Genomic DNA, 17,175 nt, shown 5'->3' on the forward strand with positions numbered 1-17,175 from the left:
CAATTCAGCAGAGCAGTGATAGGAATAAGAAACAACAAGCCTATAGTTGTTATGATCGTGCAGGCTTTTTTAGGAAGCCTCCTTGTGGTGTACAATTTGAAAAAAATCTCTGAGGTAAGTGGGGAAGTTCGGGACCAAGTATGATGTCACTTAGAATGCAGACAGTTTTAGAAACTTTGTTGGTTATGGTTATCTGGCTTTGTTCATGAGGAAAATACAGTAAGTCAAGGCTCTGATATCTGATAGCAAGACCAGGATGTGGTAGCCTAGTGGTTAAGGTGTTGGACTACTGATTGGAAAGTCAAGGAAGTTTAAATCCCAGGTCCACCAAGGTGCCACTGCTGGGCCCTGCCTTGCTCAGCCTTGCCCTTAACCCTCAATTGCTCAGTTGTATAAATTGAAATACAATTAAAGTCACTCCCGGTAAGGGTGTCTGCCAAATGCTGTAAATGATACCATTCTACACATATTTGGCTCCCTCTTCTGGACATCTTCCAAGATTCTTCATCTGGTTTTACTTTCACAAACATAATAACTACATGAAATCCAGGCCTCAAGGGAGTAATTTAGTTTATTCCTCCTTTATTTCTCATTAAAGCAGATTTAATTTTACAATTAAAATGATTACAATTCAGACATTTTACATAAGTGATTTAATGCTAAGTTTTTATGGGAGAGTAATAATATTCAGTCTTTGAATGCCCATGTAAAAAAGAGATATTTTAAAACATCATTTATCACACCACCGTTCAAAAAGAAATGCTAAAAATATTATTTATATTCAAAATCATATTTAGCAAAATGCAAATAAACAGGACGAATGGTTCATGGGGTGAAATTTCACTTGTATTTATCTAGTTTTAATTTTTTTAATAATACAGAAGTTAATTTAGATTTTTACTCCTGGCAGGTTTGCTAAAGACATAATGATTCTTTGATTAATCTCAATAATCCATTAAGTTTATTGTCACTTAATAGGGTGTATGTTGTTTTCTCTGCTGTCTGCTGGGATATCTTTTGACAGAGATACTTCAGACTAATTCGATATCCACACCTAGCTGGCTTATAACAAATATAATGATTCTGATTGTAGCAGCAAATCCAGATTACACAGTACATGCTACCCTGTCTGAGGGAATTTTTATTGTGATTGGTTTTTGTTTGCATTGGTTATTACCTGGTGAATGTAACTTTTAAAACAGATGTTCAGGTTCATTTCAATTCCACTCCTGGCTGGCTCACCAGGTGTCAAAGGGTTTTTGAATTAATATGTAATATGTATTAATATGTTAATATGTTCTTTAATTATGAAATAAATCAGTCTAACATGCTTTGATATATTTTTTAATAATTTCTCAAAGTAACATAATGCTTATTGTAAATTGACAGAAAAAAAACTATAAACATGTACAATGGAAATAAAAAATGTGTGAAAAAAACACAAACAATTTCTTGCTGTGTTAGATCATTCTTAAGTTTGCATCATCCTTTCTGTGGTTTTGAATTGTAATGACATTTGCTCTGACCTTGTGTTTTCTCACAATCATAAAAGTGTTTCACATAAAACAATAAAAGCAGATGATTTTTTACATCCAGCTGATCACTTCCAGCTGACGGTCTGACAAAATGAAACAGCTGTCATGATTAACCTTTGTTAACTTGGTCCATTTTTGCTATTTGCTTGCAGAAGTGAAAGCGTCTACATAGTTGAGTCAGAGAAAGATAATAATAATAATAACAGATGGCAATTCTAAACTCAACATAGGCACTGATCCCTCAGAAATAATAATCATATACTCATTTAGATGCATAAACCACAAGAGACAGAGAGCAATAAAGACATATTCAGAACTAAAACTCCTAAATTCTTATAACTTATTTTAGTAATCTTAAAACTCAAAGTTAATAGAAATGCAAAAATATGATAGCATTTATTAAAGTCAGTATATTATCAGTATATAAGTGCTTTGTAGACATAAAACCACAAGTTTAGTCCTGCATTATAACTCAACTAATACTGATGTTAAATTAGAACACTGTTCTAAGCAGGTGAGTAAAAGGTACCCTATGCCCTATGCTGTCTTCATACTTATTTAGATGGCTCCTGAATTATATATACGCAGATTTTTGGATTCCAGTTCCATGATAGTAATAAGCAGAAATTTGTTTAAAAAAACAGAGCCCACCTTTTTCTCCTCCTGCATTACAACTCCAGCATTTGATCAGCTATCAGCTTTCAATCTATACCAAATCTAGCGAGAAGTATCATTGGAACTCTGTGTTCTCTCCTCATAACCATTATTGCGGCTAAGCTGCAGACAGAACTTCTGACACACAGAACGCTGTAGCCAGTTGAGGAACTGTCGCATTATGTGGTTGAAAGTTCCTCTAATTGCTGTTGAGGAGAAATAAAAGACAAAGGGGTCCAAGCAGGCATTGAAGGAGCTGGGTAGTACTGTATAGACTCTCCATGGAGGACTTTTCCATGTAATAAAACCCACCACATGGGACACATTGAATGGTACAAAGCAGATGATGAAAACTAGAAGGGTGGCTAAAGCAAGGCTAATGGCCCTGGAGCGTTTATGGGGATTGATATTAGGTAAATGAGAGAGGATAATGATGAATCTGATGTAGCAGAAGCAACAGATGAGAAAAGGAATGCAGAACAGGACAATGAACAACTCAAAACGGACAGGTAAAAGAAGGTCCAGCTGCTCACTGGTAAACTCTTTGTAACAGGAAGTCCTGTTGGACAGCTCCATGGCAGTGTCATTGTTGTCTTTATGGTACTCCACAATGTACACAATACTACAATTGGCCATGGAAACCACCCAGAACATGATGCTGGCAATCACAGCATACCGAGGATTTCTCTTGAGTTTGTATTTGACAGGGTAGGCCACTCCCAGATAGCGCTCCACACTGATTGCTGTTAAGAGCAAGGTGCTGTTGTGGATGGTGCTGAAGTAGATGAATCCTGAAAGCGGACAAAGGAAAAAGCTCACGGTCCATTTCATGTTAGCTGCCTCTTTAATGCGCAATGGAAGGAACAAGAGGAAGAGAAGGTCAGAAATATTAAGGCTGAGCAAGAGCACATCTAGAGGTGTAGCACGCTGTTTCACCTTTCGGATAAAGGTGTAGAGAGCCAGCAGGTTGGCAGGAAGACCGGTGATTAGAGTGATGCTATCAACAACCAGGACAGAATAACTACGCTCTTTTGTCCACGGCATGGTCACAGTTTTAGATCTGTAGAGAAAACAATCAAATGGAAAAAAAAATGGAAAAAGTGCATTATTTTCAGTCCACAACAGTGCTGTTATTGAATACTGAGACAAAAGATGCGCAATCAAAAATAAAGAAAGCTGATTTACAATAGCACTCAAGCTGAAGAAGAATCATAAAATACGTTTCTAAAAAAGAGGTTTGTTTGAAGAAAAGATACCACACTGTTAGTGTTTCCTAGAGTATTGTATATTATATAGTATGTGGAATGTAGACTACAGTATGTACTATCTCAGCATATATGATAAAATAAAAATAATATTATCTTGAAAAATAAACTTATGCTGGTGTCTGAAAAAAAAGAAGTGTGCAAAACATGAAGAGACCGAAGCTGATGTCTGTAAAATAATCTTATGCTAATGTCTGTTTATTTATCTGCTGCATTTATATCAGCTGTTCACATACAGTTTTTTCTCGATATATATTTACATTACTTCATTTCTATGCAGAAATCAACCGTTGAGAAAAACACAATACCATATAAAAAGATTCTTCTATTTAAAAATGTCATTCAAAAATAATCAACTTTAGGTGCATTAATTAGAAAATAGTTAAAACTCAACTGCAAGCATAACGAACAAATTTTTTACCTTCGACTGAGCTGTGAAGTTCCAGACTGTGACTTGGCCACATCCCTCACACAATTTAAATCTTTTTTCTGATGATGTAATGTCACATTCACTCCGACAGACTTACTTCAGTACCATCCGAAATAACACTCTATAGGGGAGTAGGTCACGATTTCTTCCAGACGTATAGAACCTATAGAAAGAGGTATTAAAACCGAAAGTGTTACCTTTTGCCTAGCAGGAAACAAGTGTTCTGTCAAGCACATGTCCGACATTAACCAGAAAGCCTAAATATAAATCCACTTCTAAGAAGTCGTCATTTGTGGCTTTAGCTGCATCACTCAGAGCTGACGGTATTGAAATAGTAATTAAAAAACTATTATTTTGGCTGATTTTATAACTAACAATAGCAAAGCAGTTATCGATGTAGCAATGATGCAATAACACTCTTAAGCACAGCATGCAATTTTATCAGCAATAACAATAATAAGTTCTGTTTGCAGAGATGCAGACAGATACTAATGACTCATTGCACGAATGTAGGTTCCCTTGTTGAGATTTAGCTACATGAATTTGTTTAGATAGACAGTTTCATTTCAGCCAAAATGTACGCTGTAAGAGTACGCTGTATGAGTATGCAGAAATGAGTCTGTGATTTATTCACCAAGTCTCCTACAATTCAAGTCAATACAATATATGAAAACGATCGCACAGAAATGAGAAATGTATTTTATTTCTCTGTAACTTATTTTGACATGGTTAAGTTGTTATGTATTTCAAGAAAGCAAAGCTGTAACTTCCAATAACAATACTTCTTGAGTATTAGTGTTAGTTCCTGTTAACACCCCTTGCCATTACTCAGAACTGAAACGACTTCTGCAAAAACATACAAACAATTAAAATACTTGACCCTATCAATGATCACATGTTTGTTTGTTTTATTATTAATCCATTTATGTGAGCGCCCATCATACAAATCCATTTGAATGAGTTGTTACTATAGAACCAATACCCTATTAGAATACATGCATTATTATAAATAATTTGATTTAAAACCAGAATGACTGTAGAGTCAGTTATACTCCTGTTATAAAAAAATACCTTCTGACCAAACAAAATCAAGCACTGCTGTAACAAAACCCAGGATGTATAACACAACATTAGTTTTATGTGGTCCTATGTGTTATCCGTAAACACTAAAATACACTAAAAAATGTTATGACACAAAGAAAATCTGAAATAATGCACCTCAAAATTGGTCTCTTTCTGTTTCAAGGGTTTTCTCTGGGTATCTCTCGAAAGTGCATGAATGTGTGTGTGTGTGTGTGTGTGTGTGTGTGTGTGTGTGTGTGTGTGTGTGTGTGTGTGTGTGTGTGTGTGTGTGTGTGTGTGTGTGTGTGTGTGTGTGTGTGTGTCAAGTCAGCTCAGGTCAAGTCAAGAAACTTTTATTGTCATTTCAACCATATATACTGTAGCTGTTGCAGTACACAGTGAAATGAGACAAGGTTTCTCCAGGATCATGGTGCTACATAAAACAAAGACAGGGCTAAGGACATGTAAGTATTCTTAGCCACATAAAGTGCAACTGTGCAACCTGGTGCAAACAGTGCAGGACAAGACAGACAAGACAGTGCAGGACAAAAAACAGTGCATACATAAAGTTACAAGACAGTACAAAAAGTACAAAAAATGCAATACACAAATGACAATAAACAGTAACAGAAACAGCGCCGACCGACCAGTGTAAATACTGTATGTAAATACTGTATGTTCAAACAATATTTCGTGCAGTAACATTAGAATGGACACAGTTTCTTAGCAGCAGGTCCTTTGGATAATATATAGAATTGTGCAAAAAACAGCAAATGACTGAAATATTGTATAGTATGTGCAAAAAGGCTGAGATATTGTACAATATGTGCAAAAACAGCTGAAATGTTGGACAGTATGTGCAAAAAATAGCAGAAAAGTGTGCAAAACAGTATGGGTGTTGTGTGAGGGTCTGTGCAGTCCATACAGATGATGTGTGTGTATGTTGTGCTCAGTATAGTACAGTTCAGTTATTGAGAAGTCTGATGGCTTGTGGGAAGAAGGTCTGGTCGTGAGGGCCCGAATGCTTCGGTACCTTTTTCCAGATGGCAGGAGGGTGTGTGTGTGTGTGTGTGTGTGTGTGTGTGTGTGTGTGTGTGTGTGAGAATAGATGATTGGATGGATGTTGTTTCAGAGTTTTGGACCCAAATGTACCGTCTTTTCTTTCAACTGACATTGTCATTGCTTTGTATGTTTGATTGTCGCTTGCTACATACATCCCTGAATCTGCTCACTGCTACATGCAGCGCTTATAATACCCTCATTTCCTCTAAAAGACTCACTTCAGTAAGTGGCTAGTGTAAACCTGCAAATAGTCTACCACAAATTTTATATGACAACTACGCCACATGCAACTTGCAAACTGTCTCACACACATCTGCGTGTGTATGTATGTGTGTGTGTGTGTGTGTGTGTGCATATATGTATGTGGGTGTGTGTGGGTGTGTGTTTGTCTCTGTGAAAAACTTTTCAGTAGGTGTAAAGAAACGCTGTAAAGTCAGACTGCTTTAAAAAATACATATTTGAATTGTTTATTTTTATGAATTTCAAAAGTGAGCAAACAGGAAAAAATCTTAAATCAAATCAATATTTGTTGTCGCTTTCCTTTGGCCTCAAACCAGCATCTTGCACACTTTGTACACTTGCAAAAAGTCAGGGATTTTGAAGGCTCAGTGTCAAGTGAATGATTAATCAGTTATTCCATGCAGGTGCTAATGATCATCAGTTATTCCATGCAGGTGCTAATGATCATCAGTTTCATATGTAGGTTGATTGCACAGTCATTAAGTGAAACAGTTACAGCTGTGTAGGAGGCTTAAAACTGGGTAAGGAACAGCTAATGTCTGCACCAAAGGTGAGGTTATGGAAGATAGTTTGATGGCACAGGTCATACACTATGGCAAGACTGAGCACAGCAACAAGCCATACGTTGTTGTAATTATACTGCATCTGCAATGTCTCTCCAGGCAAAGATTCCTAAGCAGAGTAGTTGACAGACATGCGTATCATGCTTACTTCCCTTTCACAACTGCTAAGGATGGCCCAGGTACACCCAGCTACTATCCCAAATCTTCTAGACAGTTGTCTTCATGGAACAATTGCAACAAAAAAGCCAAACCTCTAATGTGGAAACAAGGTTAAGCAACTAAAAATGCAGAAAAACATACTGTATGAAATGGGTGCAGACAAATGGCAGCGGGTGCTCCGTAATGATGTGAGAAGTTAAAACATTTGGCTGTAGCAGGAGGTAGGTTTTTTTGCTGAAGGGCTAAAGAGTGGTACAATAATGATTGTCTACAGGCAACAGAGAAGCATGTTGTAGGTTCCTTGCAAGTTTAGGGCTGCATTCCTGCAAATGTAGTTGGAGATTTGGTCAGGATTAATCTTATCCTCAATGCTTGGAAATACAGTCAAATACTTATCCATCATGCAATACTATCAGTGAGGTGTCTGATTTGCCCTAAATTTATTCTTCAGCAAGACAACAACCCGAACTATCGTCAGCTTAGAGAAGAACAAGTAGTCCAGCAAGTACTGGTTTGTCCCCCAAAGAGCCCTAGTCTCAACATCATCGAGTCTGCTTGGGATTACATGAAGAGACAGAAGGATTTCAGGCAGGCTGATCAAAAATTGTGTGCAAGTTTACCTAGAAGGCGTCATGCTGTTTTACAAGCAAAAGTTGTTCACATCAAATATTGATTTAATTTGGATTTCTCTTCTGTTCATTTAGTTAATTGATAAAAATAAACTATTAAAACTTTTATTTTGAAATCATTACTACTTTACAGCACCTGCCTAAAACCTATGCACAGTACTGTATATATAGAGTACTGTATATAATATGTGCTGGTATTTAGTATATAGAACGGATGCCATTCAAGATATAAAGCTATATTTAAGTATACAGCAGCATTGGGATGCGAACATGAATTACATCATTGTGGTGAGTGGGGAGGTTGGAGGCAAAGTACCATGACTCATGTCTAATGAATACTCTGATACCATTCTAAACTTTTTTTGGCTCCCTCTGCTGGACATCTTCCAAGCTTCTTCCTCTTGTTTTCCTTTCACAAACACAATAACTATATAAACAACAAGCCTCCGTTAAGTAATTTAGTTTAGGCAAATTTATGCAAAATTAGGCAAACTGAAATGATTAAAATTTTAAATTTATGATTTTAAGCAAATGCTAAATAAAACAACAAAGGTTTTTTTTAGCTTAATATTAAAAGATTGTCATTAAAAATGAAATATTTATTTAAATAACTTCTCAAAGAACTATTTTGCTTAATGAAATTGGATAAAAAAAAATATGAAAGTGTGTGAAAAACCACAAACAATTCCATGCTGCGTTACATCATTCTTTGAAGTGGCAAGCTGTTTATAATTTTGCATCATTCTTTCTGTGGTTCCGAAGTGTTAGAGCTTTCCACCGTATTTTTCACACTCTCCTTCAGGGTGTCTCTATTTGTGAAACTAAAAAATTAGATCACTTTAACTTTTTAAGATATTAGATAACACTCCCAGCTTTAACTATTAGCTGAAAAAAATATATCCATGTTAACGTTTTAAGAACATATGCTATTTTCACAGAGATGTGTAAGTGTCTAGATACAGTAGTTGAGTCACATTTCAGAGAAAGTGCATTTAGAAGGGACTGCAATACTGAACTCATTATGAACACTAATCATTCAGGAATAATAACCATATACTCAATTACATGCTTAAAGCATAATAGGCAGAGATACAAAAAGAGATATTCTAAAAGAAATCTCACAAATTTTTATGGTTGTTGCAGCAATCTCAAAACTCATGTCATTAGAATTGCAAGAATATTGAACCACTCATTTTCACTTACTTAACATGAATTGAGGGTCGAGGTTGGTTAAGCGAGAAATTTGACGTAGCAGAAGCAACAGGTAAGTAGGAGGTACTTTTTAGTGTACACTGTCTCTGGGGCTGGTATAAGGAAATATGCTATGTTTTTAGGTGGATGCTAGATGTTAGTAGAAACAGGGGTTGTCTTAAAAATTTGCAATTTAATTATGCAACCACAATCGTACTTCTAATTAATATAATAATATTAATAGGCAAAGGAAATAAAAATACCTTTATGACAGTTCCACTAGAAATGATCAAAATAACAGGATATAATTGGAGGAGATTGGTTTAGAAAAGACAGGGAAAAAACAGAGCTTCAGTTTTATTTTGATGTTCACTCTTGATTGTGTCACCACAAATATTATGATCCTATAGCAGTAACCCATATACTATAATATAGTACCTGTTACTCTGGGGATTTTCTTCATTGGTGGTTGCTGGTACCTCTTAAAACACGTTTCAGTTTAGTTTATACTCCTGGCTGGCTCGCTAATTGTATTATCACAGAGCTAGTTATGCTAGTAATAAATGGAAATTTGTTTTAAAAAATGCACAATTCTCATTGGTTATTCATGTTTTTCAACTGGTAGTCAATTTTGGTCATTCTTTTGACATTTTGTGTAATTATATATGTAGGAACCATAATGGTTACCTTTTATGAACATAGTTTTCATGCAATTACTGTAAAAAACAATGGTTTATAAATTACACGTGTTGTATTAACCATGCATAAATAGTATTGGAAGATGCCATAATCTTTTCCAAGAGGATTAAAATTAGATACCCTTCTGTGCTGTGTAACCAGGTTCTAATTATACTGGCCATCAACAATCGATCCACCAGCAAGCACAGGGTTTCTCATGAACGAAGCTGTAAAGACATTCACAATATAAGCACTTATTAAAACATTTGCCTATCTGCATGCTCAAATATAAATGCTACTATCTAACATATTAATAATACTCAACAAATACTAGGGAGAACTATCATTTGAACTCTGTGTTCTCTCCACATACGCAGAAGTGCGGCCTGTCTTCAGACAGTTGAATTTCTGACACAGGGAATGCTGTAGCCAGTTGTGGAATTTTTGTATTATGTTGGTGAATGTTCCTCGTATTGCTGCAGAAGAAAAATAAAAGACAAAGGGGTCCAAGCAGGCATTGAAGGTGCTGGGTAGTAATGTGTAGACTCTCCAAGGAGGACTGTACCGTCCAATAAACCCCACCAAATGAGACACACTGAACGGTACAAAGCAGATGATGAAAACCAGAAGAGTGACTATAGCAAGGCTAATTGCCCTGGAGCGCTTCTGAGGATTGATGCTAGGTAAGCGAGAAAGAATAATGATGAATCTGATGTAGCAGAAGCAACAGATGAAGAAAGGAATGCAGCACAGGACGATAAACAACTCAAGACGGACGGGTAAAAGGATCTCCAGCTGCTCACTGGTAAACTCTTTGTAACAGGAAGTCCTGTTGGACAGCTCCATGACAGTGTCATTGCTGTGTTTATGGTACTCCACAATGTACACAATAGTGCAATTGCTCATTGAAACCACCCAGAACATAATGCTGGCAATCACAGCATACCGAGGATTTCTCTTGAGTTTGTATTTGATGGGGAAGGCCACTCCCAGATAGCGCTCCACACTGATAGCTGTTAAGAGCAAGGTGCTGTTATAGATTGTGCTGAAGTAGATGAATCCTGAAAGCGGACAAAGGAAAAAGCTCACGGTCCATTTCATGTCAGCTGCCTCTTTAATGCGCAATGGAAGGAACAAGAGGAAGAGAAGGTCAGAAATATTAAGGCTGAGCAAGAGCACATCTAGAGGTGTAGCACGCTGTTTCACCTTTCGGATAAAGGTGTAGAGAGCCAGCAGGTTGGCAGGAAGACCAGTGAACAGAGTGATGCTATCAACAACCAGGACAGAATAGCTACGCTCTTTTGTCCACAGCATGGTCGCAGTTTTAGATCTGTAGTGAAAACAAATCAAATACATTTGTTTTCGTTACAATAAAAATGTAATTTTTTTTTTAGTCCACAACAGAACAACAGAAAAATGAAGCACAACTGATGAGAAATTTTGTAAAATTATATAATTTTCTGTCATTTTGTAATTAAAAATATTGACACCTTTACAAATAAGACCTTTTACAGATTAACAATAGCGCTCAAACTAACGAAGAATCATAAAATTGGTTTCTAAAAAAGAAATTTGTTTGCAGAAATGATTCCACACTGTTAGTGCTTTCCAGGGTATTATATACTATATTAATGACAGACTAAAGAAATGTCATGTATTTCTCAGTCAGCAAAGCTGTATTTTAGAATAACAGCACATCCTGAGCGTAAGCGTTATTTCCTGTTACCGCTTAGCAACTATAAACAGTGGTTCGATCACTAGCCTTGCTTTTATCTGTCTGTATTCTTGTCATCTTTCAGCTTGTCATGTTACCAAGAAATCCTGAGAAAATTTGCCCTGAGCATGCATCTCAAAACGTGAAAAAAAAGCTTAACCTTTGACTACCGCACTGAACTGACATTATAAACGTCTTCCAACAAAAAAAAGTATAAGATACTAAACCATTATTAATAATTATTTTATGTATTTTTTGTCTTGTGTGATACTATTAATATCTTCATCATTATTATTGTCATTATTGTCATATTATATTTTCCTCTTTGTTTTATATATATATATATATATATATATATAATTTCTGTTGTACTTCCCTACATGCTCCTTCATTCATATATATCCACTCCCACACCCAGTTACATTTACAGTTACACACACACACACACACACACACACACACACACACACACACACACACACACACCACACACACACACACACACACGTTTTGTTTTATTGGTCTTTGTATTTGTATTTTGCATCTAATTTCTCTTCCATAAATATTGTAATTGTCTGCTTGCATAATAAAAAAAAAATTAAAAATAAAAAAAGATACTAAACCATATCATTGATCACATGTTTTTTCATGTTATTTCTGTTTACTCTCAAACTGTATTTTAGACTTTTCAAATTCCACAGACTAAAAAAATAAATAAAAAATTCTTAGCCCAAGTGCTTTATTAGGATCTACGTTTTCATCTCATTTAAGTTTGTATATTAATATACATTTGTATACATTTTTTAATTCGTTTTATAGTAGCAGAAGCAGTACCTTCAAGACACAATTTGAGGAAAGCCATTATGAAAACCATGATGTTATTATAACAATAAATCTAGAGTGAATAGGGTTATTCTTGGTTCTTCTGAAGTTCTGGTCACAGCACTCAGTTGTTCTTTAGTGACACTCTGCAATGTTGTTTTTCAGACCAAACTTCAACTTTTTTTTCTCGAAAAGACAATTTCCATGTGGTAAGCAATATTAGTGCTGACGTTAAAAAAAACTGTATGAAATTTGTGCAGCAAATCTTTCTTGCTGTTCACCATGCAAACATTTTAATACAGTAGAGTAATTATTCTTTATGATTAAGAGAAGACTGGAAGGAACTATAAAACTCGTTTGTTATTTCCTTGCGTAGCAAAGAATTTCTGGAAGCATCCAGTTCTTCTTCCAAATTTGCTCAAAGTTAAATAAATAGCCAAAGTACTGTAAGCGTTACTCTTAATTGGTGATGGGAAGTTCGGTTCTTTTCCACGAACCGGTTCATTCGGACAGTTCGTTTTAATGAACCAGTTCAATAATCCAGTTCACCAGTTCTTTTACTGTATGTCCTGACGTAATGACGTAATTCACAATGACGTCATGATGTAAATTCCTTCATCCCGCCACTGCCGGCAGATATTAATACAATCAATTTAACACATTTGAAAAGTTCTTTGTAATCATAACTTTAGTTGAATACGTTTCTTACATTTACGTTTTGCAACTAAAACACCCATTACAGGCATTAATGTGAAAACGTGGGTGTTTTATGTGTCTTAAAGATATAAAGTTAATGCAATAATCGTCATCAACTTACAAAAACTTACAAAAAATGCACAATTTTGAAATGTTTCTTTTGCTCCATCAGTTGTTTCAAAAACTAACGTAACTGAGTTAAACACTCATACATTGATAAGACATTAAATCACAACCATTTCCATTTGTTGCTGCATCAGTTCAGTGATTTACGCATGCGCAGTATCAACAGCTCATCGGTTCTCAGTACTGTATGTCGGACGCGTCCGAAAGAAACGGTTCTCAGTTCAGTGTACTGATGATTCGCTTTATCAGTTCAGTTATTCAAGCATGCGTAGTAACAACAGCTCATCGGTTCTCAGACACGTCCGAAAGAAACAGTTCTCAATTCTGTACTGATGATTTGCTTTATCAGTTCAGTGTTTCATGCATGCGCAGTATCAACAGCTCGAGCTCACAGTTCTCTCAGCACAACATGTCTCAGTTCAGTGTACAGGAGTTACATACTGTATACTCCGGGATATTGGTTTATTTAGAGTCGGGCCGACTGTCAGGCATGACCGAAAGTGAGTAACTTTAGTAACTTGTGGATCAGCGCTGACTCAAGACGCGAACTGTTTAGAACGAATCAGTCCGATTTGGTGAACCGGTTCATCCAGTTCACTAAAAAGAACCGGTTCAAAAGAACGATTCGTTCACGAACCGGACATCACTAGTCTTAATCCAAGTAAAGGAACCGTCATGGCTGGCCTTAGCTACCCCCATCACTGCAAGGTTTAATTTTTAGCATCATCATAATGTATTGCTGTTAACCAAAGAATCATTTTATGATTGTTTTGGATTTTGGTGGAACCAAGTGCAATAGCAACACAATGTTTAGTTGTATCCATAAGACGTCACGATCAGTGTCTGTGCAATAGTAACATGCAATTGTGGTTGTATTTATAGTTTAGAACAGTGGTCCCCAACCCCCGGGCCGCGGACCGGTACCGGTCCGTGGACCAAATGGTGCCGGGTTTAGGTGACGTCTGGAGCTGAGCGGCTGCAAGCGGTAGTGGTGTTGTAGCTTTGGTGGAGAGAGAAGTTGTGTATCGCTCTTCTCTCTGTTCACCGGTACTTTGTCATGTTTAACAGTGCTTGGTGTACGTGTATATTGTGTTTGCTCAAATTTAACCCACAAATTAGCAAAAATGAGCACGAAACAGACGTCGTTAGAAAGTTAGAAACTCTGCCGGTGTTCTGGATTAAAGTCATGGCGGAATACCCTGAGATTGTCACCACAGCACTTAAATCCCTATTGCCATTTCCGACATGCTATCTGTGTGAAGCGGGGTTTTCTGCAGTGATGGCAACCAAAACAAAACAACGGAATAAACTGGACATAAGCAACACACTTCGGGTGTCATTGTCTCCTGTTACCCCAGATGGAACCGTCTCGTTGCAAAGAAACAAGCTCAGGGTTCTCATTGATTTAGCGTTGTAGTGAGTTAAAAAGGCATGTTTAAATAGAATTGTATAATTGTATAGCCACCACACACACACACACACACACACACACACACACACACACACACACACACACACACACACACACACACACCCAGCGGGCCGCGGTAAAATTATCAAACATTGACCGGTCCGCGGCGAAAAAAAAGGTTGGGGACCACTGGTTTAGAACACTGAGATGCAATAAACCCCTACATTACACTGTCATACTGCATTTTCCACTTTTCAAATTCTACAAAAATGAATAAATAAAAAAAATCTTAGGCCAGTGCCTTATTAGGATCTATGTTTTCATCTCATTTGAGTACACAAAATTTGAGGTCCAAGGTTTTAAGACTCTGAGAGCAATTATGAAACTTATATTATAATAATGTAGTACTGTAGTATGTAGTAATTTGTACTTTGGAAATATTAATGACATTGCAATGTGCAGTATATATTTAATTTCAACAAGGATTAAAAAGCAATATTCTACTGTGACATTTTTAAAGTTCTAAGTTATTTGTATGATTTAGAAACTAGTATATTCATTTTTTTTTATTCATTTTATAGTAGCAGAAGCAGTACCTTCAGGACACAATTTGAGGAAAACCATTATGAAAACCATGATGTTATTAAAACAATAAATCTAGAGTGAACATGCAGAATGTCTGATTCTTGCAACAGAGAAAGGAGAATTCTTACCTACAACTGAGCAGGGTTACTCTTGGTTCTTCTGAGGTTCTGGTCACAGCACTCAGTTGTTCTTTAGTGACACCCTGCAATGTTGTTTACAGACCAACAGGGTTATTATAGTAAACCAACTTTTTTTCCCTCAAAAAGACAACTTCCTTGTGGTAAGCAGTATTAGTGTTGACGTAAAAAACAAAACACTGCATAAAATTTGTGCAGCAAATCTTTCTTGCTGTTCACCATGCAAACATTTTAATACGGTAGAGTAATTATTCTTTATGATTAACAGAAGACTGGAAGGAACTACTGTATAAAACTTTCTGGAATTTCTGGAAGCATTCAGTTCTTCTTCTAAATTTGCTCAAAGTTAAATAAATAGCCAAAGTAGTGTGAGCGTTAGTCTTAATCCAAGTAAAGGCCCGTCATGGCTGGCCTTAGCTACCCCCGTCACTGCAAGGTTTAATTTTTTAGCATCATCATATTGTTTTGCTGTTAACCAAAAAATAATTTTATGCTTGTTTTGGATTTTGGTGGAACCAAGTGCAATAGCACCACAATGTTTAGTCGTCACGATCAGTGTCTGTGCAATAGTAATATGCAATTGTGGTGGTATTTATCCTTTAGAACACTGAGATGCAATAAACCCCTACATTACAAGCTGGAAATGTAATACCACCCACCACCACCCACACACATACAAACACAACAATTTTTACTATTCACATTGCAATCCATGTTTTTAAAACAATGACAAAGATGTATTACTTTATAATAGATTGTATTAGATGCCTTTTAAAGGAGAAACTAATAATGGACAGCTGAAGCAAACACTGTTCAATGACAGTAAAAATGAGGCATATATATATATATATATATATATATATATATATTTATTTATTTATTTATTTCAATGAAAAGCTTTCACTTTTTTATATGTGTTATAACAGGTATGAACTTTTTAGTTAATAAACTAATAGACAGAAATCCCCGTTTCCATGGTTATAAACACCATAAGCTAATGCATGTTTCCTTTCTATTCTTAGGCCTCTCTTCTTCCCGTCCTGCTTGTGGTTTGTTGCTGCTCATGTGAGTTCACCTGTACTGTGTTATTTGTTTAATTCATTTGCCTTTTTTGATTCCTTCTTTGTCATTATTTATCACAAAGTCTTACCTCTCTTTACTGTCATTAAGCAAACAGCATTGACTTTTTAGAGTTTCCTTCTTTTCCTTATTTATGATTATCCTAATTTAACTTTTTATTATTATTATTTGCCCATATAAAGCACGTCGATGTGTTGCATAGCATGTTGCAACTATTATATAAATAAAACTTTTCTTTTATATCCATCATCTGTCCATCTATTCTCTACACCTCTTATTCTATTGGGTCTCGGGAAACCTGGAGCTTATCCCAGGAGACTCGGGGCACAAGGCAGGGTGCACTCTGGAGAGGGTCCCAGTCTATCATACGGCACTTTATTTTATATTAGCTATAGAAATAGAAGTAGTAATAGAAGAAATATATTTCTTACCATCAGCCGGGCCTTGATGCTCCTGACTCTGATGTGGTCTCTATCTCAGAATGAAAGTGTTATTATAAGAAATGAACAACCCAAACGAGTCATGAAATATTGTTAAATTTAAGTTACCAAAACATAAAAGTCAAAAGGACACAAACTATTCAAACTTCTATAATAACCTTGAGAACTAACAAGTTCTTTACTTCCTCTTTTGACTTTTGTGCAGTCTTATCTTGGAGAGTTTTGCATGAATTCATTAGTAGGGCAGAGGTAGCATGAGAGTTGTGGTTTAGTGCTTGTGGGAGAAAATTTGGGAACTTTATTCCCAAGACTACCAGAGAGCGACTACTTTGCAGCTCTTAACCCTAAACCGCTCAGTATGCCTACATCCTCAGACTAATATTTGCCTTTTCTGTATTTTGATTTTGTTTGAATTTCCATTTTATTTGGTACATCAATTGCATAGCATGAGTACGTAATATTCATAAGAAATAAGACAGATATCTGATCAGGTATGAAATTCATTCATTCATTCATTTTCTACCGCTTTATCCGAACTACTCGGGTCACGGGGAGCCTGTGCCTATCTCAGGCATCATCGGGCATCAAGGCAAGATACACCCTGGACGGAGTGCCAACCCATCGCAGGGCACACACACACTCTCATTCACTCACGCAATCACACACTACGGACAATTTTTCCAGAGATGCCAATCA

The 17,175-nt window shown here is 36.3% G+C and overlaps 2 protein-coding genes across 4 annotated transcripts; both read right to left on the bottom strand.

Moving 5' to 3' along the window:
• Nucleotides 1-1,328: 1,328 nt before the first annotated feature.
• LOC125138344 (free fatty acid receptor 2-like) lies at nt 1,329-15,024 on the bottom strand. Of its 3 annotated transcripts, none has more exons than XM_027153811.2 (3): nt 14,951-15,024; nt 3,876-4,047; nt 1,329-3,249 (listed from the first exon to the last, which is right to left on the bottom strand). In XM_027153811.2, the coding sequence occupies exon 3, from the start codon at nt 3,231-3,233 to the stop codon at nt 2,253-2,255; it is 981 nt and encodes a 326-aa protein (XP_027009612.1). In that variant the 5' UTR covers nt 3,234-3,249; nt 3,876-4,047; nt 14,951-15,024; the 3' UTR covers nt 1,329-2,252. The 3 variants fall into 3 exon arrangements, with proteins under 3 accessions (XP_027009612.1, XP_047664853.1, XP_047664855.1); XM_047808897.1 differs by having other exon boundaries at nt 14,955-15,009; XM_047808899.1 differs by lacking the exon at nt 14,951-15,024 and adding an exon at nt 10,675-10,692.
• On the bottom strand, nt 6,333-16,651 carry LOC113647188 (free fatty acid receptor 2-like). Its single transcript, XM_027153810.2, has 3 exons — nt 16,471-16,651; nt 14,951-15,024; nt 6,333-10,798 (listed from the first exon to the last, which is right to left on the bottom strand). The coding sequence occupies exons 1-3, from the start codon at nt 16,471-16,473 to the stop codon at nt 9,799-9,801; spliced, it is 1,077 nt and encodes a 358-aa protein (XP_027009611.2). The 5' UTR covers nt 16,474-16,651; the 3' UTR covers nt 6,333-9,798.
• Between the last annotated feature and the right edge of the window lie 524 nt (nt 16,652-17,175).

The sequence above is a fragment of the Tachysurus fulvidraco genome, chromosome 25 (genome assembly GCF_022655615.1).
Source record: "Tachysurus fulvidraco isolate hzauxx_2018 chromosome 25, HZAU_PFXX_2.0, whole genome shotgun sequence".
NCBI classification, from domain to species: domain Eukaryota; kingdom Metazoa; phylum Chordata; class Actinopteri; order Siluriformes; family Bagridae; genus Tachysurus; species Tachysurus fulvidraco.